At 40.8% G+C, this 21,482-nt stretch overlaps 1 protein-coding gene across 1 annotated transcript in view; it reads right to left on the bottom strand.

Moving 5' to 3' along the window:
* FAM120A (family with sequence similarity 120A) overlaps positions 1 to 21,482 on the bottom strand; it is a 70,583-nt gene that overhangs the window by 3,840 nt on the left and 45,261 nt on the right. The window contains exons 10-16 of the mRNA XM_015421200.1: positions 18,178 to 18,352; positions 10,166 to 10,415; positions 7,933 to 8,047; positions 5,186 to 5,395; positions 3,973 to 4,156; positions 2,876 to 3,013; positions 431 to 572 (exon numbers count right to left, since the gene is read on the bottom strand). Coding sequence (XP_015276686.1) covers positions 431 to 572; positions 2,876 to 3,013; positions 3,973 to 4,156; positions 5,186 to 5,395; positions 7,933 to 8,047; positions 10,166 to 10,415; positions 18,178 to 18,352 — 1,214 coding nt within the window. The remainder of the gene's footprint in view (positions 1 to 430; positions 573 to 2,875; positions 3,014 to 3,972; positions 4,157 to 5,185; positions 5,396 to 7,932; positions 8,048 to 10,165; positions 10,416 to 18,177; positions 18,353 to 21,482) is intronic.

Genomic DNA, 21,482 nt, shown 5'->3' with positions numbered 1-21,482 from the left:
CAGTCCCACCTCTTGCAAGTGCATTGCAAGGGGGGGGGGGGAAGACTAATGGCAACTGCACACAACTCTCATTAAGTCTCATTATACATGGCCACATGCTATGGATTGCACGTCTACAGGTACATACAATGAAAACTGTAACCTTCTGTTCTGTCAACTTACAAACAACATTCAGTTACAACATGCTTTAGAAAAGCATTTTAGACCGGTGAACCACATCCCTATAGAATAACTTAACATCAGAGTATATGTTACTGAAGAAGCTTTCTGTCTCCCTTGCTTTCCCAGTTCTCTTCAACTGAGAAGGGGAGAGACAGGAAATCTAAACACTGAAAAATCTGACTAGCAAACCCCAGCTGCCAAATCCTTCTCCCGTATTCAAGGTTAACTTTTAACAAATATTAAAATACAAGATCTGAGTTCCACCTACCCTCTTGTTGGTCCTCCAACAGAAACCACTTGAAGAGGAAACGGCCCCCTCCCTCCTCGGCCACGTCTGCTTCCAGCCCAGTGGCCGACCACAGTGCCAGCTATCTCAAGTTTCCCTCCCTGAGAAGGAATAGGTTGGACTCCTAAAAGAAAAGAAAAACAGAAACATTGTTCCTTAGGCTGCAATTGGATGGAACTTATGGCTGTTATTTTCACTACAAGATAGGCTCCCTTCTGGAAGCCTAGGTTTTCATGGTGCATTTAGGTAATGAATATTCTTTACTGGATTTCATGTCAAAATTCCTCTAATTACAAATAACTTGATCTTGTGGTAATTAGCCCATAATTTATCATAATGCTTTGATTTGTTCAGGGTTAATGCCCATTGAGATCACTGGGAGAATAGACTGAAGTGCTACCAGGTTATGATGGCATGGTTAAAGTTCACTGGGACTGTGTTTACAACTGGGTGCTAGAGTGCAATCCAAATCAGGAAGGAACAATAGCTAAATGTGGATTTTATGTTTCTTCAATACAAGTCAACAAAAGACATTGAAAAGAGATTGAAAAGAAAATGGCTAATATCGCAGCACTCTTGTATAAAGCATCTGTGAGGCATCATCTGGAACACTGCGTGCAGTTCTGATTACTGTACCTCAAAAAGGAAACTGCAGAGCTGGAAAAAGTACAGAGAAGGGCAACCAAGGCTATGGTCACACAGACTAAATAATCCACTTTCAATCCACTTACCAACTGGATTTTGCCAGTTCACACAGTCAAATCCAGTTGGAAAGAGCACTGAAAAGTCAATTGAAAGTGGATTATTTAGTGTGTGTGACTGCAGCCCAAGATGACTAGGGGGTTGGAGCACCTTTCCTAAGAGGAAAGGCTGGTGAACCTGGGACTTCTCAGTCTAGAAAAAGACAACTAAGGGGAGACATGATAGGGGTTTACAAAATTATGCAAGCGGTGTAGAAATTGGAGCGTCCCCCTATCCCATAATACTGGAACTCGGGGCTACCCAATGAAGTAATTGAGAAACAGCTTCTGGGCAAAGAAAATACCACATTTACTTGAAAGGAAGATAACCCTGAATGTAAGATAACCCCCTAAAAATGGCACACACACTCAAAATTATTAATGAACCTAAATGTACCTTGTATGTGAATGATTGAAGAGACTACTAGCCACAATGACTGAAGGGAACCTCCAAACATAGAGGCAGTAAAACTTGACTACTATTGCTAGGAGGCAACATCAGAGAAAGACACTTATGCCTTCGTTTGCTGGCTCTCTAGGACAACTGGTCTGATCCAGCAGGCTCTGCTTATGTTCTTATACTTGTTCTAAACTGAACTACTTTAGATTTACTACTATAGTTCAAGGTATCAGATTAAAAACAACTAACTTATGTTCAGCTGCTGGCAACTCACAATTCACATTCCTAAAATAGAAGGGAGAATACTATTATTACCTTTCAGACCTCATAAAAACAAAGGTCTTCATTACCTTTGCATCTCAGAGGGTATTATCAATTCATTCAAAATCTGGATGGATGTTTGACTGTTTACAGAATAATGCTACCTCAGGTCATACCAGATATTTTCAGTAACCTAGATAATAAACATTAGCAAAGTATGACTAATTTAATAGCAATTAAAGCATTAAGATGGGAAGAAGCAGGACTACTTTCTTTTTTTATTATTTAAAGGAAGTATAACCTGCTGTTTGCACAATCTGACGAAGGAAGTTCATTCTGCTGGTCACAAGGTTAGTACTCTATTACTACGGAATAAGAAATCATGGAAACTGATTAATCTCTATAACTTGTCTTTCACCTTTAGTAATACTGGCTGCTTTATTAGGGTACTGAGAGCCAGAACTTATAGTAAGTAGCTAAAACTTATACATTAGACTCTGTGAAAAAAATGTGTTGGAAGTAATTAAAATTCAGGGATTTCTTGTCCTGCTTTTAAAAAGGAGGAAACTGGGAAAATATTTTTTAAAAGTACATGTCCCCTTCCTGAAAAATGGAGCATGATGCACTAAGAAAGAGTGCAACAGGAGCAACAATAAATATTTGTCATAGTTAGTATTTTTTCTGAGGATTGTTCACTAAATTAAAAACAAGAGAAGCCTCCACTGCTACTGAGCCTCGTAAAAGTGGCTGTTTTGAATAACTGTTAACATAGAAATTTAATATCAGCATTTAAAATACGTATGAGCCATCTTATTTTCATCTCACAGGCAGACAAGTGACAATGATAGTTTGTCATCAGTACTGAGAAAACCTAGAAGAATAGCAACAGTTAATGAATGAATGTGACAGTAATCACGGGCGTTGGTCACACAGAAAGTGAGATGTAAACAACTGTAATGTAAAAGTTCCTGCTCTTTGGTGGGACACCGTCACTTTAAGCTTCAATAAAAAGTTTGGTATAATTACCGCCCTGAAACTTGCTAGTCCTGTTGCTGTCATTGCCGGAGAAAGCTCCAGGGTGTCCTCCTGCAGCAGCCATACGGAAGGCCCGATAAGCCCCTGTTGCTACTGTTTCCCCATAAGAGCCTCCAAAGCCATAAACTCCTGCAGGGGGGGGGAGAAAAAACTGGTCAAAATTGTGTGTGTGTGTGGGGGAGACACAGAGAATTTCCATCCACTGTAAAACATACCCTGTTGACTTGGCCTTTGTGACCAGTTCCTTGAAACCTAAGGCAACACAGTTGGGATTATGCAACTGTACAGGAACTATTACAGAACCAGTAGAGATATCTTGATCACTACTATGAAACTTTGGCTTGTATGTACTTGAACTACTAAGTAATCTTAACCTTTCTATTACACAATGTTTAATGTGATTATATCAGTAATTTTTGAGCCATAACTCTATTTTACCAAATTTAACCTGCCTCCACACTATCTGAACAGTGCATTTAGAAAAGGATGAATATACAATGTGTGTGTGTGTGTGTTAAGTGTTGTCAAGTCACTTCTCACTTATGGCGCCCCTATGAATTAATGACCAAACATCCTATAATTAACAGCCTTGCTCAATATACACACACATACAGGAGTTTATTATAGTCCGGGGGAAAAGAATAAAAAAGAGTTATTTCCCAATGAAGATGCACAAAACTATATTTAAAAATCTAACCATAATCAATTTCTTTTTATTCTTAATTCCTCTTTCACCTTAAAAACATTTTTCAGGATTTTTGTATCTCAGACATACCGCTGGTTATAGTAGAGCCCCCTCCCCCCAGGCTACAGTAACCTTCCAACGTATGCTTTATGACAATGTTTGCAGACATTATACATGGCCATACATGATATGCCTGTTAACCACTTCATTTTTAATATATATGCCCAGGTTCCTACGGCAGACAGTTCTGTGTTATGTCTGACTTAAACCTTTAAGATGGAAGGGCACAATACAAACCTATGATTGTTAGCCAGCATTAGGTTTTACACAAGCAACAATAAAAACAGAATTTCATCCAAAGTGGAATCTATGGCTGTACATCATGACTGTGAAGGACACATACCAGCAAAGCCTCTGCCTCTGCCCTGAGGTGGTGGAACTGGCCCAAAGTGCCGAGGATACATAGAAGCTGGATAGAAAGGCATGGCAGGTGGAGGTGGGAAAGGGAGTGGATGGTTCTGCCGGGAGAAATTTAAGCCTTCAAGGATGCTCTGACGCATCTTTTCCACCTTGGCAGCTTGTTCAGCCTACAAAGAACATGGCATAAATATTTCTGGAACCTATATACAGCATGTATATACAACAGAAATTTCTTGTTTGTTTCTTATTTATGCTAACATTAAAATGAGATAATGCTTACCTCAGCAGCTAGCTACTGGACCACAAATAAGTGACTCATAGGAAAGAAAATCACTCAAATCCAATTAACAACACACAGAATATTCATAAAATAACAAAGAAGACTTTCTTTTCCATTAACCTTTTCAATTCAGTCTCAAGGTCAAACTAGACATGGTGGTGTCCTCATGGCCATTTTAAAATGCCACAAGGACTCAATCCTGATCTGGCCTGAAGTGCAGAGGGCTGAGTGCTGAAACGGCTCTACCTCCCCCCACCAGCTGTTTTGGCATATGAAAAGGACTGGGGGGGGGAGAGTGCCAGGATTGGGCCCTCGTGGCACGTTAACGTTGTGGTGACATCCTCATGAAGGTCACAAGAATGCCATCACATCGAGTTTGGCTCTCAGACAGAGGACAGAATACTGCTGCTTCAGAGAATACTTGCAAACTTACTGCGTTTCTTCATTCCAAGGCGCAAGGCAGGGCACACATTTCTTTATAGAAGAGTCTTAATAGCCTGATATATGCATCATCCTTAGACATATATGCACATTTATATTCTATAAATAGAGATGCAGTGATCCCTTCCAAATTATCTATACTAGTCCTCTTGAAAATGAGTGATGCATAAAAACCAGCATGTAAACCCTTAATCCAAATACACAAATGTGTGCATGCACATACATGCACACGGAATATGATATTCTGGATCCTTTGCAGGAAGTTGTAGATCCAGTATGTCACTGATCTACATAACATACTTAATACTTCATCTACACAGCTGTTGATTCAAACGTCTCCAAAATGAAGCACTCCTCTTGTGAATATCTTACCTGCCTTTCACATTTGTTTCTAAGTACTGTTACTGAAACTTTTATAGCCACTGCAGAATTCCAGTGTGCATAGCACACCCACCACATTTCAGGAATAACATACCTGACCATCACAGAGGTCAATGAGAGGAACTTTCTCCCGGCTTGCTTTGATGAGCTTAGTCTGAAACAACTTCCCATCAAAGTACATCCATGGACAGCAGTGTTCCCAAGGAATTGGCTGCCCACAAGCATCATTGGCAAAAAATGCCATGTCAACACCACTCATAAACAAAGCAGACAATTGGATCCCTCGAGGATCTAGATTTTCAATCTTTAAGAAAGAAATGAAACTTCAGTAAATATCACACAAAATTGCCAAGCTTAAATACATCTATTTGTATGTTTGTTCTGAAATGAAATATGCTGGTTTATATCCTGCTACCATTCCACTGGCAGAAGTACATTCTCCCTTCTTTTCCCAGAAGTCCCTTTTCACCTCACATAAGGCATTCATTGGCTGGGTGGGGGGAGAGGACACAAACAAAAACCACAACAGTGGATAGTTAAGTAGAACTATGATAGAATGCAACCCATGTACTACAAAAAGCCTTATCTGAGATATTACATATCAATTACACACATATACATGCATGTGCCAGGTATGCTTGCATCTTGTAGATATAATTCAGTTACACTCCCTTAAATCCCATTGTAAAACACCAGTGTACATGAAGTTAATATCTCTGTACTGGACTACAACATGCACAGTACAATGCCAAGTAAGAAATGGAGGAAAACAGAATTTCAGTTCTAGACCACTACTGAAAAGATGAGAGAGCAAGCTGTTTAGATGTTTCTTCCCTCTCCCAGAATGGATGCGGGGGGGGGGGGGGGAATCAGGATCATACCTCAGGATTGCCTGCTCCTTCATTTATTATCCTGATACAGGCCAAAGGAAAGGCTAAATGTATAAATAACACCATTATTTGAATACCCCTATAGCCCTTAGCTTTCATTTTCCAGGGTAATAGGAGATTCTGCAAAGCAGCAGGAACTCTTGTCTTGGTTGACTACACTCCCTATGGTGAGGGAATCTGGAGAAGGTGAGAATGATCCTGAGGCCCACTTTTATAAATGGGGGGTATGCAAATATCCAAACATGTGCTAAGTGAATGTTTTTTAAAAAGCTGCATGAAAAATTAATGCCACTGATTAGTGCTATGAAAATGAAATATACCTTTATTAGCATTATTAAACAAAATACAACCATCTTCAAGAAGAACACCATCTAAACATAGCAATTAATAGATTTAACTGATACACACCCTAAGGAAGAGCCAAAGACTGGCAGAAAGCTGAGCTGGCCGTGAGCCATGTGAGATGTCACAATGCAGGATTCAGACACATTCTATGCATTTAATAAGCCCCAGGTTAAGATCTAATTATTTTCTGTTAAAATTATTGAGGCAAACATTTTTGCCCCAAACCATGGAAAGCTTCTGTAGTTACCGTTGTGAGTAATGGTTAGATGGTCCACTGGTTGGACTCCATGTAAGTAGTGCTTTAGACTGAATACATTTTATGTTCAGAAAAACATCTAAACCAAGTCACGTTTGTGATATCTGAAAGAACTCTGATCATGCTGTCCTTACAGTATTTTAAGAATTTCATCAATTCAGATTGTGTTTTCAAGCTGGACTTTGGTTGGGTCATAAGTACTGAGCAACTCAAATTCCCAAAAAATGTAGGTAGATTTGGGAATTTTATAGCAGAGGAGCAATTTGTACAAGTTCCCAGAGTGAGTTTGTCTGTTTAGTAATAATTAAATGCTACAAAACTAAACTTGGGGTAAAAAACTGCAAGACAGCAACACACACTTCAATATTGTGACAACTAAGCTGCAACAGTCCAAGATACTACAAAGGTTGACTCCCTTTTATTTGCCTTTAATAATTTCTGAGCACAACAAGAAAGTGTTGGAGGTGCTAAACTGTTTATTAAGCTATCAAGGAGTTAAAGACAGTGCATCAAATGTAAGAAATAAGTACATCAAGGCCCATGTAGTTGGAGAACATAAAGCAGAAGCACAACACATGCATGTAGTTTCAGTGGATGATCCTTGTGAAATCGCAGGATGACATCTGCTGATTCTACCACCTGTGATGACCAAGTCAATAGGCTCACTGCACAATACAAGAGAAGGCTATACACTGATCCTCAGAAGTTATGTAAAAAGAACCATGAGAAAGAATGCTTAAGAAGCATTTTATTAAATGCTCTGGTTCTATTAACTTACAGAGGAACTGCTTTTATGAGCAGATGAGCAGCACTGGACCCAGTCCAGTGTGTTTGATACATAGTCATATTTTAAAAAGCATTTTTCAAAAACTGTTTTAGGGCACATTTTATCATTGAAAATGGGAAAGTTAAAAGTTAAATATAAGTTCTCTTTTTTCTATGAAACCAACTTTATTTACCATTACTTGATGAAAATGCTGGTAACGAAAAAGATTTCCAAAAGCTTTTGCCCCTATGGCTGACTTGTAGTTATCCTCAGCAGGCAAAAAGAGATATGGTACTATCCTTTAGGATGGTAGTGGAAAGTGCCGCTGACTTGTGGCGACCCCACAGGGTTTTTAGGATAGCAAGCTTGAAAACCGTTATTTTACAAGCAAACAGAAGGCAAGAACCGGATTTATTTAACCTTAAGAAACTGTAGATCACTATTTGATTAACTAATTAAAACTGGTCTATAGATGAAGCCAAGAACTCTTTGTGCATAGTATCTTAGTTCACAGAATGGAAACCATATATATCAATGAAGCTACTATACCAAATTAGTATGCTCCACTGAAGTTTAAAAATCACCTTTAGTTCTTGTAGTTGGTCAGGTTCATACAGTTTTGGAGATAAAGCTTGAGCCAGGAAGGCATCAAGTTCCTGGCGACGAAGTATCCGAACCCCAGGCCATTGCACCATATACCTAAAAAGACAAAATGTCTTGGATTCAACAATGTAGCAAAGGTTTTAAGGTGATATTTATGTTTTACATATATAACAAGTATATCACAATAATGTCTTACTATGAGACTCACCCTCCCTTGGGAGCAATCCAGCTAAAGTTGAATACAAAAATCCCAATACTAGTATGGGAACATTTAAACAAGTGCTTAATCCCCCCCCCCAATCAATGGGATTTAGTAGTGCTTTTAACAATAGCAGGATTGCACTCAAAGTACTGTATGTATTGAAAACTAGTCACATAGCTCCACGTAACTCAAAGAGCAACACACCCCTTTTTCTTATACTTCTTGAGTTAATGCTCAAAGTTAACGCAGATTTATCTTAAGCAAAAGGGTATAACATGAAAAGTTGAAACAACCTACGCTGAGGACACCAAGTAAAACCTGAATCACCAAAGAAACTGAATACTAGATTCTACCTTGTACATAAACTGGGTTGCACCTCTCTTTTAAAACCTGTGGGTTTGTGAGTTATAGGCACACTTATTTACTTTCCCCCTTTTCTTTAATTGGCTAAAATTGAGTAAGGACACATTGGTTTTTAAGGGACTGAAGCTTTTTTGGCCACTAAAGGCTACAGTACTACATTGCCCACTCTTTAGAGGAATGTTAATTGCAAGGTTCTGGTTTGATTATGTTTTGTGTTTAATTGAAAATCTCAAAGCAACTTTCCAGTTTCGTGATGCTCTGAGTCAGTATAACGTTACTACCAATACAATCATATTGGTACATTACTTCTAGTCATTCAATGACATTAAATATTAACTTTTGGATTAAAAACAAGCTTTACTGATAAAACAGCAATTTTTATTAGAAGCTGATGAATGCCATGAATATACATGCCTGATTTTTTCTTCTATTTACTTATGGCATTTCTATGCCACCTATTCAGAGTCCTGCTCAAGGCAGCTTATGAATAAAACTACATGATGTTGTTAAAAAGAAGCCACTGAACACAAGCAGCATAAAAACTACCTATCCGTATTTAGTAGTTGTTTCTTATAAAAGTGCTACAAGAGGCAGGTACATACAGTCTTGAGACAAGGCTATATGGAAGAGCAGATGGCAAGGAAAATGAAAAAAATAATGCACAATTACCTTCCTATTATCATATATGTGTTATTACTTTTTTCCTTTGCCTGTTTTTTCATGATGATACATGTATGTTTGCACTATATCTAATAAAGTTTTTTTTTAAATGTACAAATGGCATTTAACACTAGGTAAGAGTCACTGAATTGACATGGCTCCTACCAAAGTGTGCTGGAGGTATAATAATAAAGCAGGATCCTCCCTTTCATATTAGGATGCAATGTGCAATAGCGAAGACTTATTGGCTTAATGTATCTAAAATCTTAGAAGACATTATGGAAGAAAAGATATATTATGTGATCCCCAAACTGCATTGTTAGGATCTCTTTCCCAAACAGCTGACACTGTTAGATCAAGAACTTGCTTGAAGCAGCATGCATGACATTGGCACAATGATGGAAACAGGATAAACTGCCAAGCTCAATAATATGGATCTGTAAAGTACAGTATATTATGTTAATGAATAGGATAACTGCATTCAGACAGATGAGGGAAAGGAAGAGAGATGTGAAAGAGAACGTTGAGGTTTGGCAACCTTTCTTATAAAATACTGGAATGAAATTAAGCCCAAGGAGACAGAGGTTCTGCAGTACTTTTAAATGGACTATACAGGATAGAACACTTGAATCACATGTATGTCTGTTTCTAAAGTATGTCTATTTTACTGGTATAGTGGTCAGTGGTATATTTCATTACGAGACTTTGTTAGATAGGTTTATGTAATGGTTTGTAATTTTGATAGCAAAAATAAAAAAGGCTACATTGAAGAATGTGGTTACAAAGAACACGGCTCTGTGAGCAGTACCGGCCATCAATCCAATATGAAGGTGCAGAAAAACTAGGTCACTACTTCTACATATGTCAAAAGCAATTGTGAGAAACTGTCAGAAACAACAAAATAACATATAAATGTGATTGCGAAGTCATGAATTCTACTCACTTTGAAAAGGCAAATTGTCAAGTGATCTTTGGTAGTCAACACTCACCTTAATACACAACAGAGCACCATAAGGTGAGTGGGCACATTAGTTGGATTTAACATTGCTGGTGTGTCTGACCTCATACAGGCCAAGAATGCTCTCATTCTTCGATTCTTGTCCTCCACTGCTTTCCCCAGCCAGAGTTTCTTCAAATTTGGACAAGTCCATTCCCTAAATGCAAGAGCTTCTACCAACTCAGGAGTTTGGGGAGACTTTCCTTTGTAAGCAGCCCATTCTTTAATTATCACTGGTGAAACTACAAAACAAAAAAAAGCCACATACTTTTAACTTTGCATTTAGGTAGCCAAGCAATTTACCAGCTAAGATATTAAACGTAAAACTTAGAAATGCACTATAAACACTGGGCTGGATCCAGAGAAGGATTTTCATGGACAGAAAGGGGAGCATTCACCAATCCTGTCTCCAATAGGAGACCTTCAACCCTCCACCCCCGCTGTTCCTTAGCGTCCCTTTCCCTTTCCCCCCCCAGGAACAGCATTTCACGGGCCATTTTAAACTGTTGTGTGTGTGTGTAAGAAAGAAAGAAAGTTACACTGTGATGGAAATCCCTACCATAATTGGAAATTTTGGGGAAATCCATGCAACTGCTAACTTTGACTAAAGGAGGGTACAATCCAGCTGATGTACTCTGTAGTGCAATATTTTTATGGTAGGAACTTATTAATCAGAATTTAATTGTTGAATATTTGTGCTTTATTAAAGTGCTTGTTTGTAGGTTGATATGACCTCCACCTTTGTCCACAAAACTCCCAAAATTATATTATGAAGCAGCTCTCCACTGTTATCTTACAGACAAGTGAAACTTATTTAACAAGCAGAGGAAACATTCAAAGCAACCCAAGGCTTCAGTGAAACTCTACAGCTGATAGCTGAGAGAAAGCTGTTGATCCTACCATGGGACACAATCTTATTTGCCTTAAGCCCTCTACACTACACTTGCTTCTTCGCTTCTCGCAGCACACAGCAAACAATTAAGATTAATTTAGAGAGCAGACAGGCACAGTGGGATGCTGGCTGAGATGGATGATCTTGGGTGTAACATAAAAACATGATATACTTTCATAACTTTTTAGACTGCTGAGGTCAAAAAAAGAAGATGCTGAAATAAGCCTACTTAAGGAAATATTGGTGCAGCTTCATTTCTGCAGTTCATTATGGTTCAGCTATTCATTCCCATCTTCAGATATGACATTTTGAGAGCAATCAGACTACATATATCAGTACTGCCACCTGAGCCAGGGTATCGTTAAACTGCAAGCTGTAAACTACAATATTACTTCTGTTACCCAGAAAGTTATAACGAATGTTACCCAGAAAGTTATAAGGAATGTGTTTGCCAACAGCTAGACTAAGGCTAGCACTACATGTGGAAGTCAGCTCATGTTTAGAAACCCTTGTAACTGTTCCTCTTTTGCAAAGAAGCATCAGTTAGAGGCTATTTACACAACAGAACCAGTATATTGGAAGAGTAAACGCACCTTCTACTAACTCCTTGTCTGCATCTCATCAGACTCACTGTTCCTTCAGTGTAGATGCAGAGCACATCCTAATGAATAAGTAATTCCTCTCGTTGCATCTGAAGTAGGGGTGTGCATTTTGGCATAAACAGTGCCAGGAAAATACCCCGAAAATACCAGTAAGGTATTTTTCAGGTATTTTAAAGCCGGTTTTAAATTGGGGCTGCATTTCAGCTACCCAAAATGGCCAAGTTTCCAAAAGTCAGGACCACCAAAAGTCTCTTTTTATGCATTCTGAGTGAATTCACCACTTGGAGGTGTTTAAATGGACTATGTCCTTTAAACACCTTCGGAATTCACTCGTCTTGGAATAGCACAGCTTGGAGAAGGCATTCAAAGTGACCGTGATTCCCCCCCAACTGGAAATTCTGGGGCTCACAGAATTAGACCCCCCCTGGTCCAATCTTTTTGAAACTTGGGGTGTGTGGTTTTTTTTGGAGAGGCACAAGCAGCTATGCTGCAGATTTGGTGCTTCTACCTAAAAAACAGCCCTCCTCACAACCCAGATCGATTCTCCATTATACCCTATGGGAACCATGACTAAAGGGTATAACGGGCCCCCCAAAATTCTGGTTTTTCAAATATTTACCAAATCCGAATACCATACAGGTATTGAGATTTGCGAATATCCAGAAATACCAATATTTTGGGGTTCAATATACCTGAACCCAAAAAATACTGGGCGGTGGGTTTTGCACACCCCAAATCTGAAGGTAGAACAACTCTCCCCATTTCACCAGCAGCAGCAAATCACTCGACTATTTCAGACTTCAGTAGCCAACTGAATGAACACCCACTGATCAATTTCAAGACCGACCAAATAAGATGTGAAAAGAGAAAAATGTACTCACTGCCTGAGCTGAAATAATGTGTAGTGAAGAAGGTACCCTCAACCTGAAACATAGTGACAACCAACACATTTGCCAGTGCTGATGTCCATCCTACAGAGTGTTTTTGGTTGCATGTCTAGACAAGTTCTGTCTACAGACACTATATGCATTGTGGAGATTTTCTAGGGCTATTACATACTGTCTTCTACACCAACCTACAAAGGTATTTAAGGTAGTATTGTATGTGGGATGGGAGGAAAAGCAGATACTGGGTCAAGGTGGACATACGAGCATCAATTTGATCTGCTCCCAAAAATCAGGCATTGAATCTTTCTACTTTAAGATTTGTTGAGCAAATGAAAAAAACCTATTTGCTGCACTTCAAAACCAAGGAAACATTAGGTTGAAGATCAATTTTCAGGCCCCAGACTTACTGGTCAAGACTCTGCCAGCTCAGCTAGTCCAAGTGGGTACTGTGGAATCCATTGATGCACTCAGCAGTTATTAAAAACAGGTGCACCTTTTCCCAAATCAAAAGACCTGTTACAAGACCTGAAGCCTTCCTGTTTGTTTACATGGGTTTTATTATCATCATGCTGGCTGCAGTGTATGAGTAGAATGGTTATTTCTGGCATTCTGATAGTCCTCGGTTTAAGTCAGTTTACACTGTGAGATCTCTGCTCTGGAGTACCAGCCTTAAGACACTGTTCTGATAATGAGTTTTCTAGCCTAGAAGGCTCTTGACCACTGTGACTTACTTGTGAACAATAGGAAAGGTCCCTTGGATAAGGCAACATCCTAAATCCACCACTGTGGACTGATTCGAACCCTTACACTGAGGCAAGCATACATCAATTTCTTTAAGAATATGACATATTGGAACTAAAGAAGTGTCCACTGTAGCTGTCTTGCATGAAAACGTACCAGGGACACAGACCTTATGCAAGAGGTCAGAGTTCTAAAGTCCAGCCAGAAACATACATTTTCTGCCGATGTTGAAGCTGTAACTGAATTGCTGCTGATCTTGTGTACATTGTCTAAGGAAAGCTATTTGCCCCATAATCACACCCAAATGGATGAGACATTGCAACTAGAGTAGATAAAAAGAGCTATATCTTGATGATGACACTGTGATGCTGGAAGCATCCAGCATCCTGTTGCCTGCCTAGAGACTGAATGAGGTGTGGTGGATATGAATCCCCAATGCGGTGAGATGTGTCACCAATGCTATCACTATCTTTGTAAGATTCTAGGGGATGTAAGCCAATTCAAATCACAGTGTGTGAACTGGAAGTCATAGCCCTGATAGGGAATCAGAGGTACCTGTGACAAGCTTGGGTGGATAAGGACATTCTGGTAGGCCCTCATGAGGTCCAACACTGTCAAAATTCACCCCTCTGCAGCACTTTGGGTATCTCAGTAACTCCATGCAGAAAGGTTTGTGGCTGTCCACTATTTTTCTGGGGCAATGCAGAGAAAATGGAATATATGCCCAAGCAACTGCTTTGTAACAGCATTGCCATTTATTTATATACATTATTTATAGTCCTCCTTTCTCACTGAGACTCAAGGCAGATTACAGAGTAAATCAAATACAATCAACAGAACGGGACATCCAATAAATATTGCAATAGATTTTGGATTGCAGAAATCTGAAAACAAGCAGAAATCTAAAACAGAACTCAAACAAAGCATAAGCATTTAAATACAACATGTTAAAAAATGCAAAAATTACTTAGGAGGACCATATTTACAGCAACAGATAGTACACAGTACTATAGTCTACAGTCCCTATCCCTTTACTAAAGCATCTTTTTGTACCATTTCATTATAGTATAGCCCTATTCTTGTGTATAGATCTTCTTTGCGAATCCCAACCCAGATTTATTAGAAAGGGGAGTAGCTGACTCTTTCTTCGTTTCTGATACAAAAGAATTCTGGGAATGGAATGATTTATTCTGCTTCCCTAGGTTGTTTCCTTGACATCTTTGGACTTTCACTGAAATTTATCCTGATGGAGTTTCTCTGCTCTTTCACTAAGCTCCAGGACCCTGGCAGTTTTGGCTTAACAACAACTGAAAATTATCTTATATGAATGGCACATGGACTTCCTTTCCCAAAATCTCATCCTGCACTCTGTTAAAGCACATAACACAACTCTCCAACTTTGACACCTAAGCTTATTCCTCCTCCTGATCAGAGGCAGGAATTAGCAATGTACCTTAGTGCTGGTCGATTAAGCCTTTTGGTGGCTTTACTGGGTTATGCCAACTGCTGAGACCGATGCTCCCTCTAAGCTGTGGAGTCTTGTGAGCAAAAATTCTACTCTGTAAGCTACTGGAATTAAAGTTGTGAGCAAGCAATTTGGTTACTGCATAAATTAGTTTGCTCTGGAGACATCCTTCCTAAGACAAAAATGTGTGAACTGGAGGCTAAAAAACTGTGAGCTAGCTAGCACTAAATAAATAAAATCTTTCAATTTACTAATCGCTCAGTCCTGCAGAGCTTGCTGGCTCTGAGCGATTTACAGTTACTCCATTACACACGGGACTAACAATGATTCAAGGGGTAAGGGAGGACAACATATAATCTTTAAATCACACACGTTCGCAGCCAACGGGGAGTTTTGTTCAGCTGTAAGGTCAGACGTGTTCCAACGGCATTTTCCCCTCGGCGTAGCTTGATGTCGTCAGCTTTCTCCGGACTGCTTCAAGTTGTAGCACAGCACTGCCACCACCTGGCTGGACGGCCCATTACAGGCTTCCTTGATGCCGAAGAGTTCTTTCTAGGCTTTTTGGTCATGCGCTGGACATTCCATTCGTTAGCTAACACCTCCCCCACTGGGGGGTTTAGTGTGCTCACCCTTTCTAAGGAGTGGAACCCATTTTATCTACTCGGCGAAGCTTTCAAACCGCTGGGTGGACGGCGAGCTGGGGACAAGGCTGGTAGCTCACACCAGCACGGGGCTAGAACTGACAGCAGCTCTGTTCAGCTCAGATGTATTAACCAGAGGATAAATCCCCTGTGCCACTGCTCCCCTCAGCTTAGAGGGAACACTGGCTGTGACCCAGTCTTAGGAATGGTATCCTGGAGTGCCTTTCCTCTATAACATTTTTGTCGCCAGGATTTGTGTAAAAGGATGTCTTCCGAAAATACTTTATACAGAGAAGTCAATTGACCACCATGCTTGGATACATGCTTCCAGCTGCCACTCAGAACACAGCACACAGTTCACTGTCTGCAGCAAAACCATAAGATATAACTGCATCTACTCCAGTTCTTCAGAAAGGCCAAACACAGGATTTAAATCATACGCTAAAAAATTACAGTAACAATTTGGGGAAGTAAGATAGGTAAACAAGACCTGAAGAAAGATAAGCAAAGGACAAGCAGGGATAGTAACAAAACTTTTAGGATACACGAAGGTGGTAGCTACAACCAATCTTAGATTAACCAACTTTAAAAAACAACATGGAAGTAAGTTAACAATTTTAATCCAAGCATTAGAAATTAAAATGCCAGATGGCATACTCAAACGAACAACAAAAAAACCCCCTCTTTTTCAGTCAAAGGTGGCTCAGTTAAGATATCATCTCAAACCATGATTAAGGAAATTTAACTGTAACATGTATTTTATTCAATAAATCATGTATTGTGATGACAGACAAGAGTAAAAAATCATGACAAAGTGGGTCTGCAAAACATGATTTGTGCTCTGTAAGTTGACAAACCACAGTTATGGACATGGTTCATGGACTAACCATATTTTCATGGACTAACCATATTTTCACTCAGAAGCACAGAAATATGAATCCAAGTGGAAGATGAAAGCAGAGAAAATGCTCTAAACCACAGGTATCAAACTCATTTGTTATGAGGGGCTGGATCTGACATAAATGTCACTTTGTCGGGCCAGGTCATGTGTGCCATGAAAGATAATGCCAGGTACTGGAGATATTTTACCACTGACTGTGACCCACACCCTCCTCAGCACTTAACTAACCACCCCTTTGCTCTATATGCACAAGAAGTTTTGCACAGCACAGAGAGCTATTGCTGGACAATCGAGGTACAACCAGAGACTCTTTAATGACTAACACATTTCAGAAGCTTTTGATGAGCTGGATCATGAAGTGCTGTATTCTGTTGCTACTGGTGCAGCAGCCAAAGACAGGTGGGCAAGTGGCATTATCCAGGGGAACCCAAAAAAGCCCTGCCTTAAAGAAACTGCTAGGGTCAACAAGCCGAGGGGAGGGGGTAAGGCAGCTGCACAATCCCATACTTCCCTTTGTCAAAGTTCCACATTCAGCAACAGGCTTGAATCAAGGGCTCCCCAACACCACAAGCAATCTTCAAGCACTGCCACTCTCCAAAGATGCCAGTTCCACTTTAATTGCCTTTTGCAGACTTTATTTCCTGCCAGCTCTACAGCATTATCTAGCCACCCAAAATATTACTCCCTACAAACAAGTGCACAGATGTACACCCAGTGCCTGCCTCTGCCATGTGCAAATTTAGTGTGCTCTTCTGAATCCCTCTCCCATCCCTGATCTTCAACTCACCCTCCGCTTCCATTCAGACTGTTAGACTGCTTGACTGCAGGGAGCCCTTGGCGCATGCATGTGTTTTGGCTTCACCTCTTATTTAATCTTCCCCACACTGCCAAGGGAGGGAGGCAGAAGAGAAGTCGTGCACATTTGGGTTAGCAGACTCCAGCTCACCCAACTCGGTGGGCCTCTTCCACCCCCAACCCTTAGCATTTTGCACACACTGCACACTGGGCTTTTCTCTCTTGCCCGGGCTACTGTGCACAGTGCGTCCAGCTTGGCCAGTCGCTTCTTCCACACGCTTAAATAAGTGAGCATGTTTGGTGAACTGGCTAGTGGCTTTCCACAGGCGCCTGCGGGTACCTTCCCTAGGCTGCCTACAAGTAGGAAGCCTCTTGGCTGTGCTCAGGAAAGTGGGGGTCAAAGAGATTCTGCCTGCCACACATGAAAAGCCAGCCATCCTTCCAAGAGTCCAGCCAGCAGAGGCAAGAACCCAACATGCTCTGTCCAGAGGAGGAGGTGACAGGCAGCATGCCATGGCCTGGCACCTTGGCCAAGGGTGACAGGCAGACCCCAAGGGGACTGGCTGCGCAGAGCTTGGGGAAAAACCAGCCCTCCTTGTCCCTTAGATTGTCCAACATGGAGCTGGCAATTACTGGAGATCTGGGGGAAAGACTCTGGGAAAAGCTCACATTTGGAGAAGGGAGGGACCTCAGCAGGGGGTATAATACCCTAATACAGGCCCTTATAGTCCGCATTCAGACTGGTTCCCCCCCACCCAGATAAGAGCCCTGGATGGGCTAGTTCTGGCCCTCAGGCCGTATGTTTGACATGTCTGCTCTACACCATGTTTTTGTTTGTGTGCTTGGATACTCTGCCTCATGGGAAGGAGCTAGGCTTGTGAAATGGATCTTTCCCTTTCTCACCTCCTATTTCAGCTCTCTGAAAAAGCGGGCTCTGGAACGGCATAGAATGTGACAAAGGACATGGTGAGAATTCCCCTACGCAAGTGCCCTTCTGAACTACAGTTAATTAAAACCATGGTTTTGTGACATATCTGAACTGAACCACTATTTGAGGTTAACAGAAAGGGAAATACATACATTCTGGAGGAAGTCTGTTCTTTCTAAAAGCAAGCCTCTCTGTTTTTTTCCTGCTTTCTGCCAAACTGAACAGGACTCCGTAAACATATTGACGAACTGGCCTATAGAGGAGAGCAGCAGGAGGCAGGTCTTTGTTTGCTTCATCTTCAATAGAAACCGCAATTTTGATTTCACCCTGTACATCAAACAAAACAATTAGAAGCACAAACACTAGTAGATTCATTCAGGATAGCAAAGCCTTATTCTACTTAATACTTTAGTAAGATTTGGGGGGAGGGGGTGCCCTAAGCTTTCAATTTTTACGTTCTTTCAAACAAGCAAATACAGATTTTCATGTGCAGTTAATGAGAACATAAAGAAGCTTTAATTTCAAGAATGCATATGCAAAATATCAATTTACAGCCAGGGCTACACTAATTTATCGCAGAACACAGAAGAATTTGTTCAGTGCCAAAGAATACTAAGATCTGAACTTCAGTTTAGCAAATGTAGCACGTGGCAGCAGGGTGGGGTGGATTGTATCCTGTTGCAGGTATGTAAAGGCTGGGTGAGCCAAAGGGCTCTTGGCCTCCTGCCTCTGGCTTGGCTGGACTATACTAGCAGATACCAGATAGCTAAGGATGCTTTATGTATTCCCCCCCATTTGCTCACACTTATTTTGTTTATTTAAATTGCTTACGTTTATATTCCCAATAAGTCACTTTGGGTCTTCATTGGGGAGAAAGATAAGAAATGTTCTAAATAAAATGACAAGGAAGTTTCTGACCTTTATTTCACCAAATTATTTGAAAGGACTTCATGTACAAGAATTCAGTATTCTGAAACAAAACACTGTGCAGGCGACTACTGGGCCTTCACCAGATACCCTGATCACCTATCACCATCTGATAATTCCAACTGGCCCTTTATGTGATTTTCCCACCACATTTTAGGGGCAGAAAAGTGATAACAATTCTGGTCAGAGTATCTGCTGAAGAGAACCTGGAAGGAGAGGAAGACATTCCCAGCAGCCCATCCAAGTAACTAGAATAACGGCAGGTTAAGGTCAACTGAAAACTCCATATGCTATGCTGCTAGGGTAATCTTGGAGGATGTTATTTACTGGTTTACAAGCAAGTTAAGATGAAAGTAATGCAAATACAGATACAGTAGTGGCAAGGAATAATGTAAACAAATTGAGAGTTGATGCAAAGCAGAATACTTTTACACTTTAGGTGTTTACAACAACTTGTGCTCATACCACAAAGCTGCTCGCTCTCCCCACCCACATCAGCTTCTCCTACTCGAGTATGAATTAATTCAATTTAAAGCATATGATCCAACATCATCCTCTTATATGCTTTGGGTGAAAATATTCATATTTAAACTACAATAAGTTACATTGACTGGATTATCTTTTTTACCATGTATGTTTGCAAAGAAGTCAGAATGATATGAAAATAACTATTTATTCAGAATATTTCTTTGCTGTCTTTGCACTCAAAAAGGGTCCCCAAAACAGCAACATCAAAATATTAAAACATTTCAACATCAAAACAGCATTTACAATAAAGTATATATAAAATAATTCAATAAAAACATATAAACACACAACACCCAAACCAAGAAAAAGGGCCCATAAGAGTTACTGGGGGTATTCCAAACAAAAGAAAAATACCTTCACCAGATGGCAGAAGACAAAAACAGAGAAAGACAAATGAATGTCCATGGGGAGGAAGTTGCAAAGTTTGGGTGCCATGACCAAAAAACCCCTTTCTTGGGTTGTCATCCATCTAACTTCAGAGCAGAGCAACCCAAAGCACAGCCTCCACGGATGACCAGAGTAGATGGGTAAATTCATATGGGAAAAGGCAGTCCCTTAAGGTATGATGGCCCAAGCAGTACAAGGCTTTAAAGGTCAATACCAGCACCTTGAGTTGAATGTGGAAGCAAATTGGGAGCCAGTGTAGATGGAACAAGACTGGAGTAATAGGATCGCTATGCATTCTGTACCAACTCAGCATTCTGTACCAACGGTAGCTTTTGGACAGTTTTCAAGAGCAGTTCTACATAGAACACACTGCAGTAATCTAATCCAGATGTTACCAGGGCATGCACCACAATGGCAAGATCTTTCCCACACAGGAAGGGCCACAGCTAGTGAAAGGCACCCTATTGCCACCTGTTTATCCAACTAAAGGCTTGGGCTCAGCAGCACCCCCAAGCTACAAACCTGCTCCTTTAGGGCTGGCACAACCCCTTCCAGAAGACAAGCCTTCCCCTCACCAATAGCACCTCCGTTTTGTTGGGATTGAAATCCAGTTTGTTAGTCCTCTTCTATTCCAAAAACTACCTCCAGTTACACAGCCTTCCTAAGATTTGTTGGAAGTGCAAGACAGAGCTGAGTGTCATCTGCATATTGTTGGCAACTCAGCCCAGATCTCCAGACGACCCCTCCCAGAGGCTTTAGGTAGACGGTGAAAAGCATGGGGGAACAGGCAGAACTTTGCAGGACCTTGTAGGCCAGAGGCCGAAGGGTGGAGCAACAGTCTCCAGCACCATAGTCTGAAATCTACCTTTTATGTAGGACTGAAATCACCACAGTTCCAACTCCAAAAAGCAGTCCAGATAAATACCATGGGATGACTAGGAGAATTAACAGGGTCTACTCTCAATATGGACCTTACAAAAGGACTGAATAACGTGTCTAATTGCTGGCATTATAACTTACAGGATACATCCCTTAAATATCTGATTTGGTTTTTCTGGGAAGCAGTTAGTACTCACTAGGAATAAGGCCCATTGTAGAAATAAATACAACCAGCTTTTGAAAGAAGCTCTGGGCAGGCTTTGGACACTCAGCAGCCATTTGCTTTGGCGACCTCATCTCTTCCCTCCCTGTAGTCTCTACCTAGAAAACAGTCTTTCTCCACAGCTCACATCATTTTCCTCTCCCCCTTTTGATTTGCGCGACCACCCTTTGAGATAGGTTACACTGAAAGTATGTGAGTGGTTTGAAATCACCCAATCAGCTTCCACAGGAAGAACCTGGGTCTGGAAGACCCTGCTCTGAAGCGCTAACTGCTACGTCATACTGGCTGTCTTGGGGGGGGGGCCCTCAGGAGGGTATAATGACACAGAGCTCACCATTTTCTCCAGGGGAACTGATCTCTGCCATCTGAAGAACAGCTGTAATTCTGAGTGATCTCCAGCCCTCACCTTGAGATTGGCAACAATAGTTCCCCAGGAAGAAATGGCTGGTTTGGAAGGTGGCGTCTATGGCATTGTACCTAAGGTCCCACCCACCCCCACAAACGCCACCCTCT

This window comes from Gekko japonicus, unplaced genomic scaffold (assembly GCF_001447785.1).
Source record: "Gekko japonicus isolate JY-2015 unplaced genomic scaffold, Gekko_japonicus_V1.1 scaffold149, whole genome shotgun sequence".
Lineage (NCBI taxonomy): Eukaryota > Metazoa > Chordata > Lepidosauria > Squamata > Gekkonidae > Gekko > Gekko japonicus.
The sequence above is the reverse complement of the archived record's forward strand: the minus strand, read 5'-3'. Positions and strand labels throughout refer to the sequence as shown.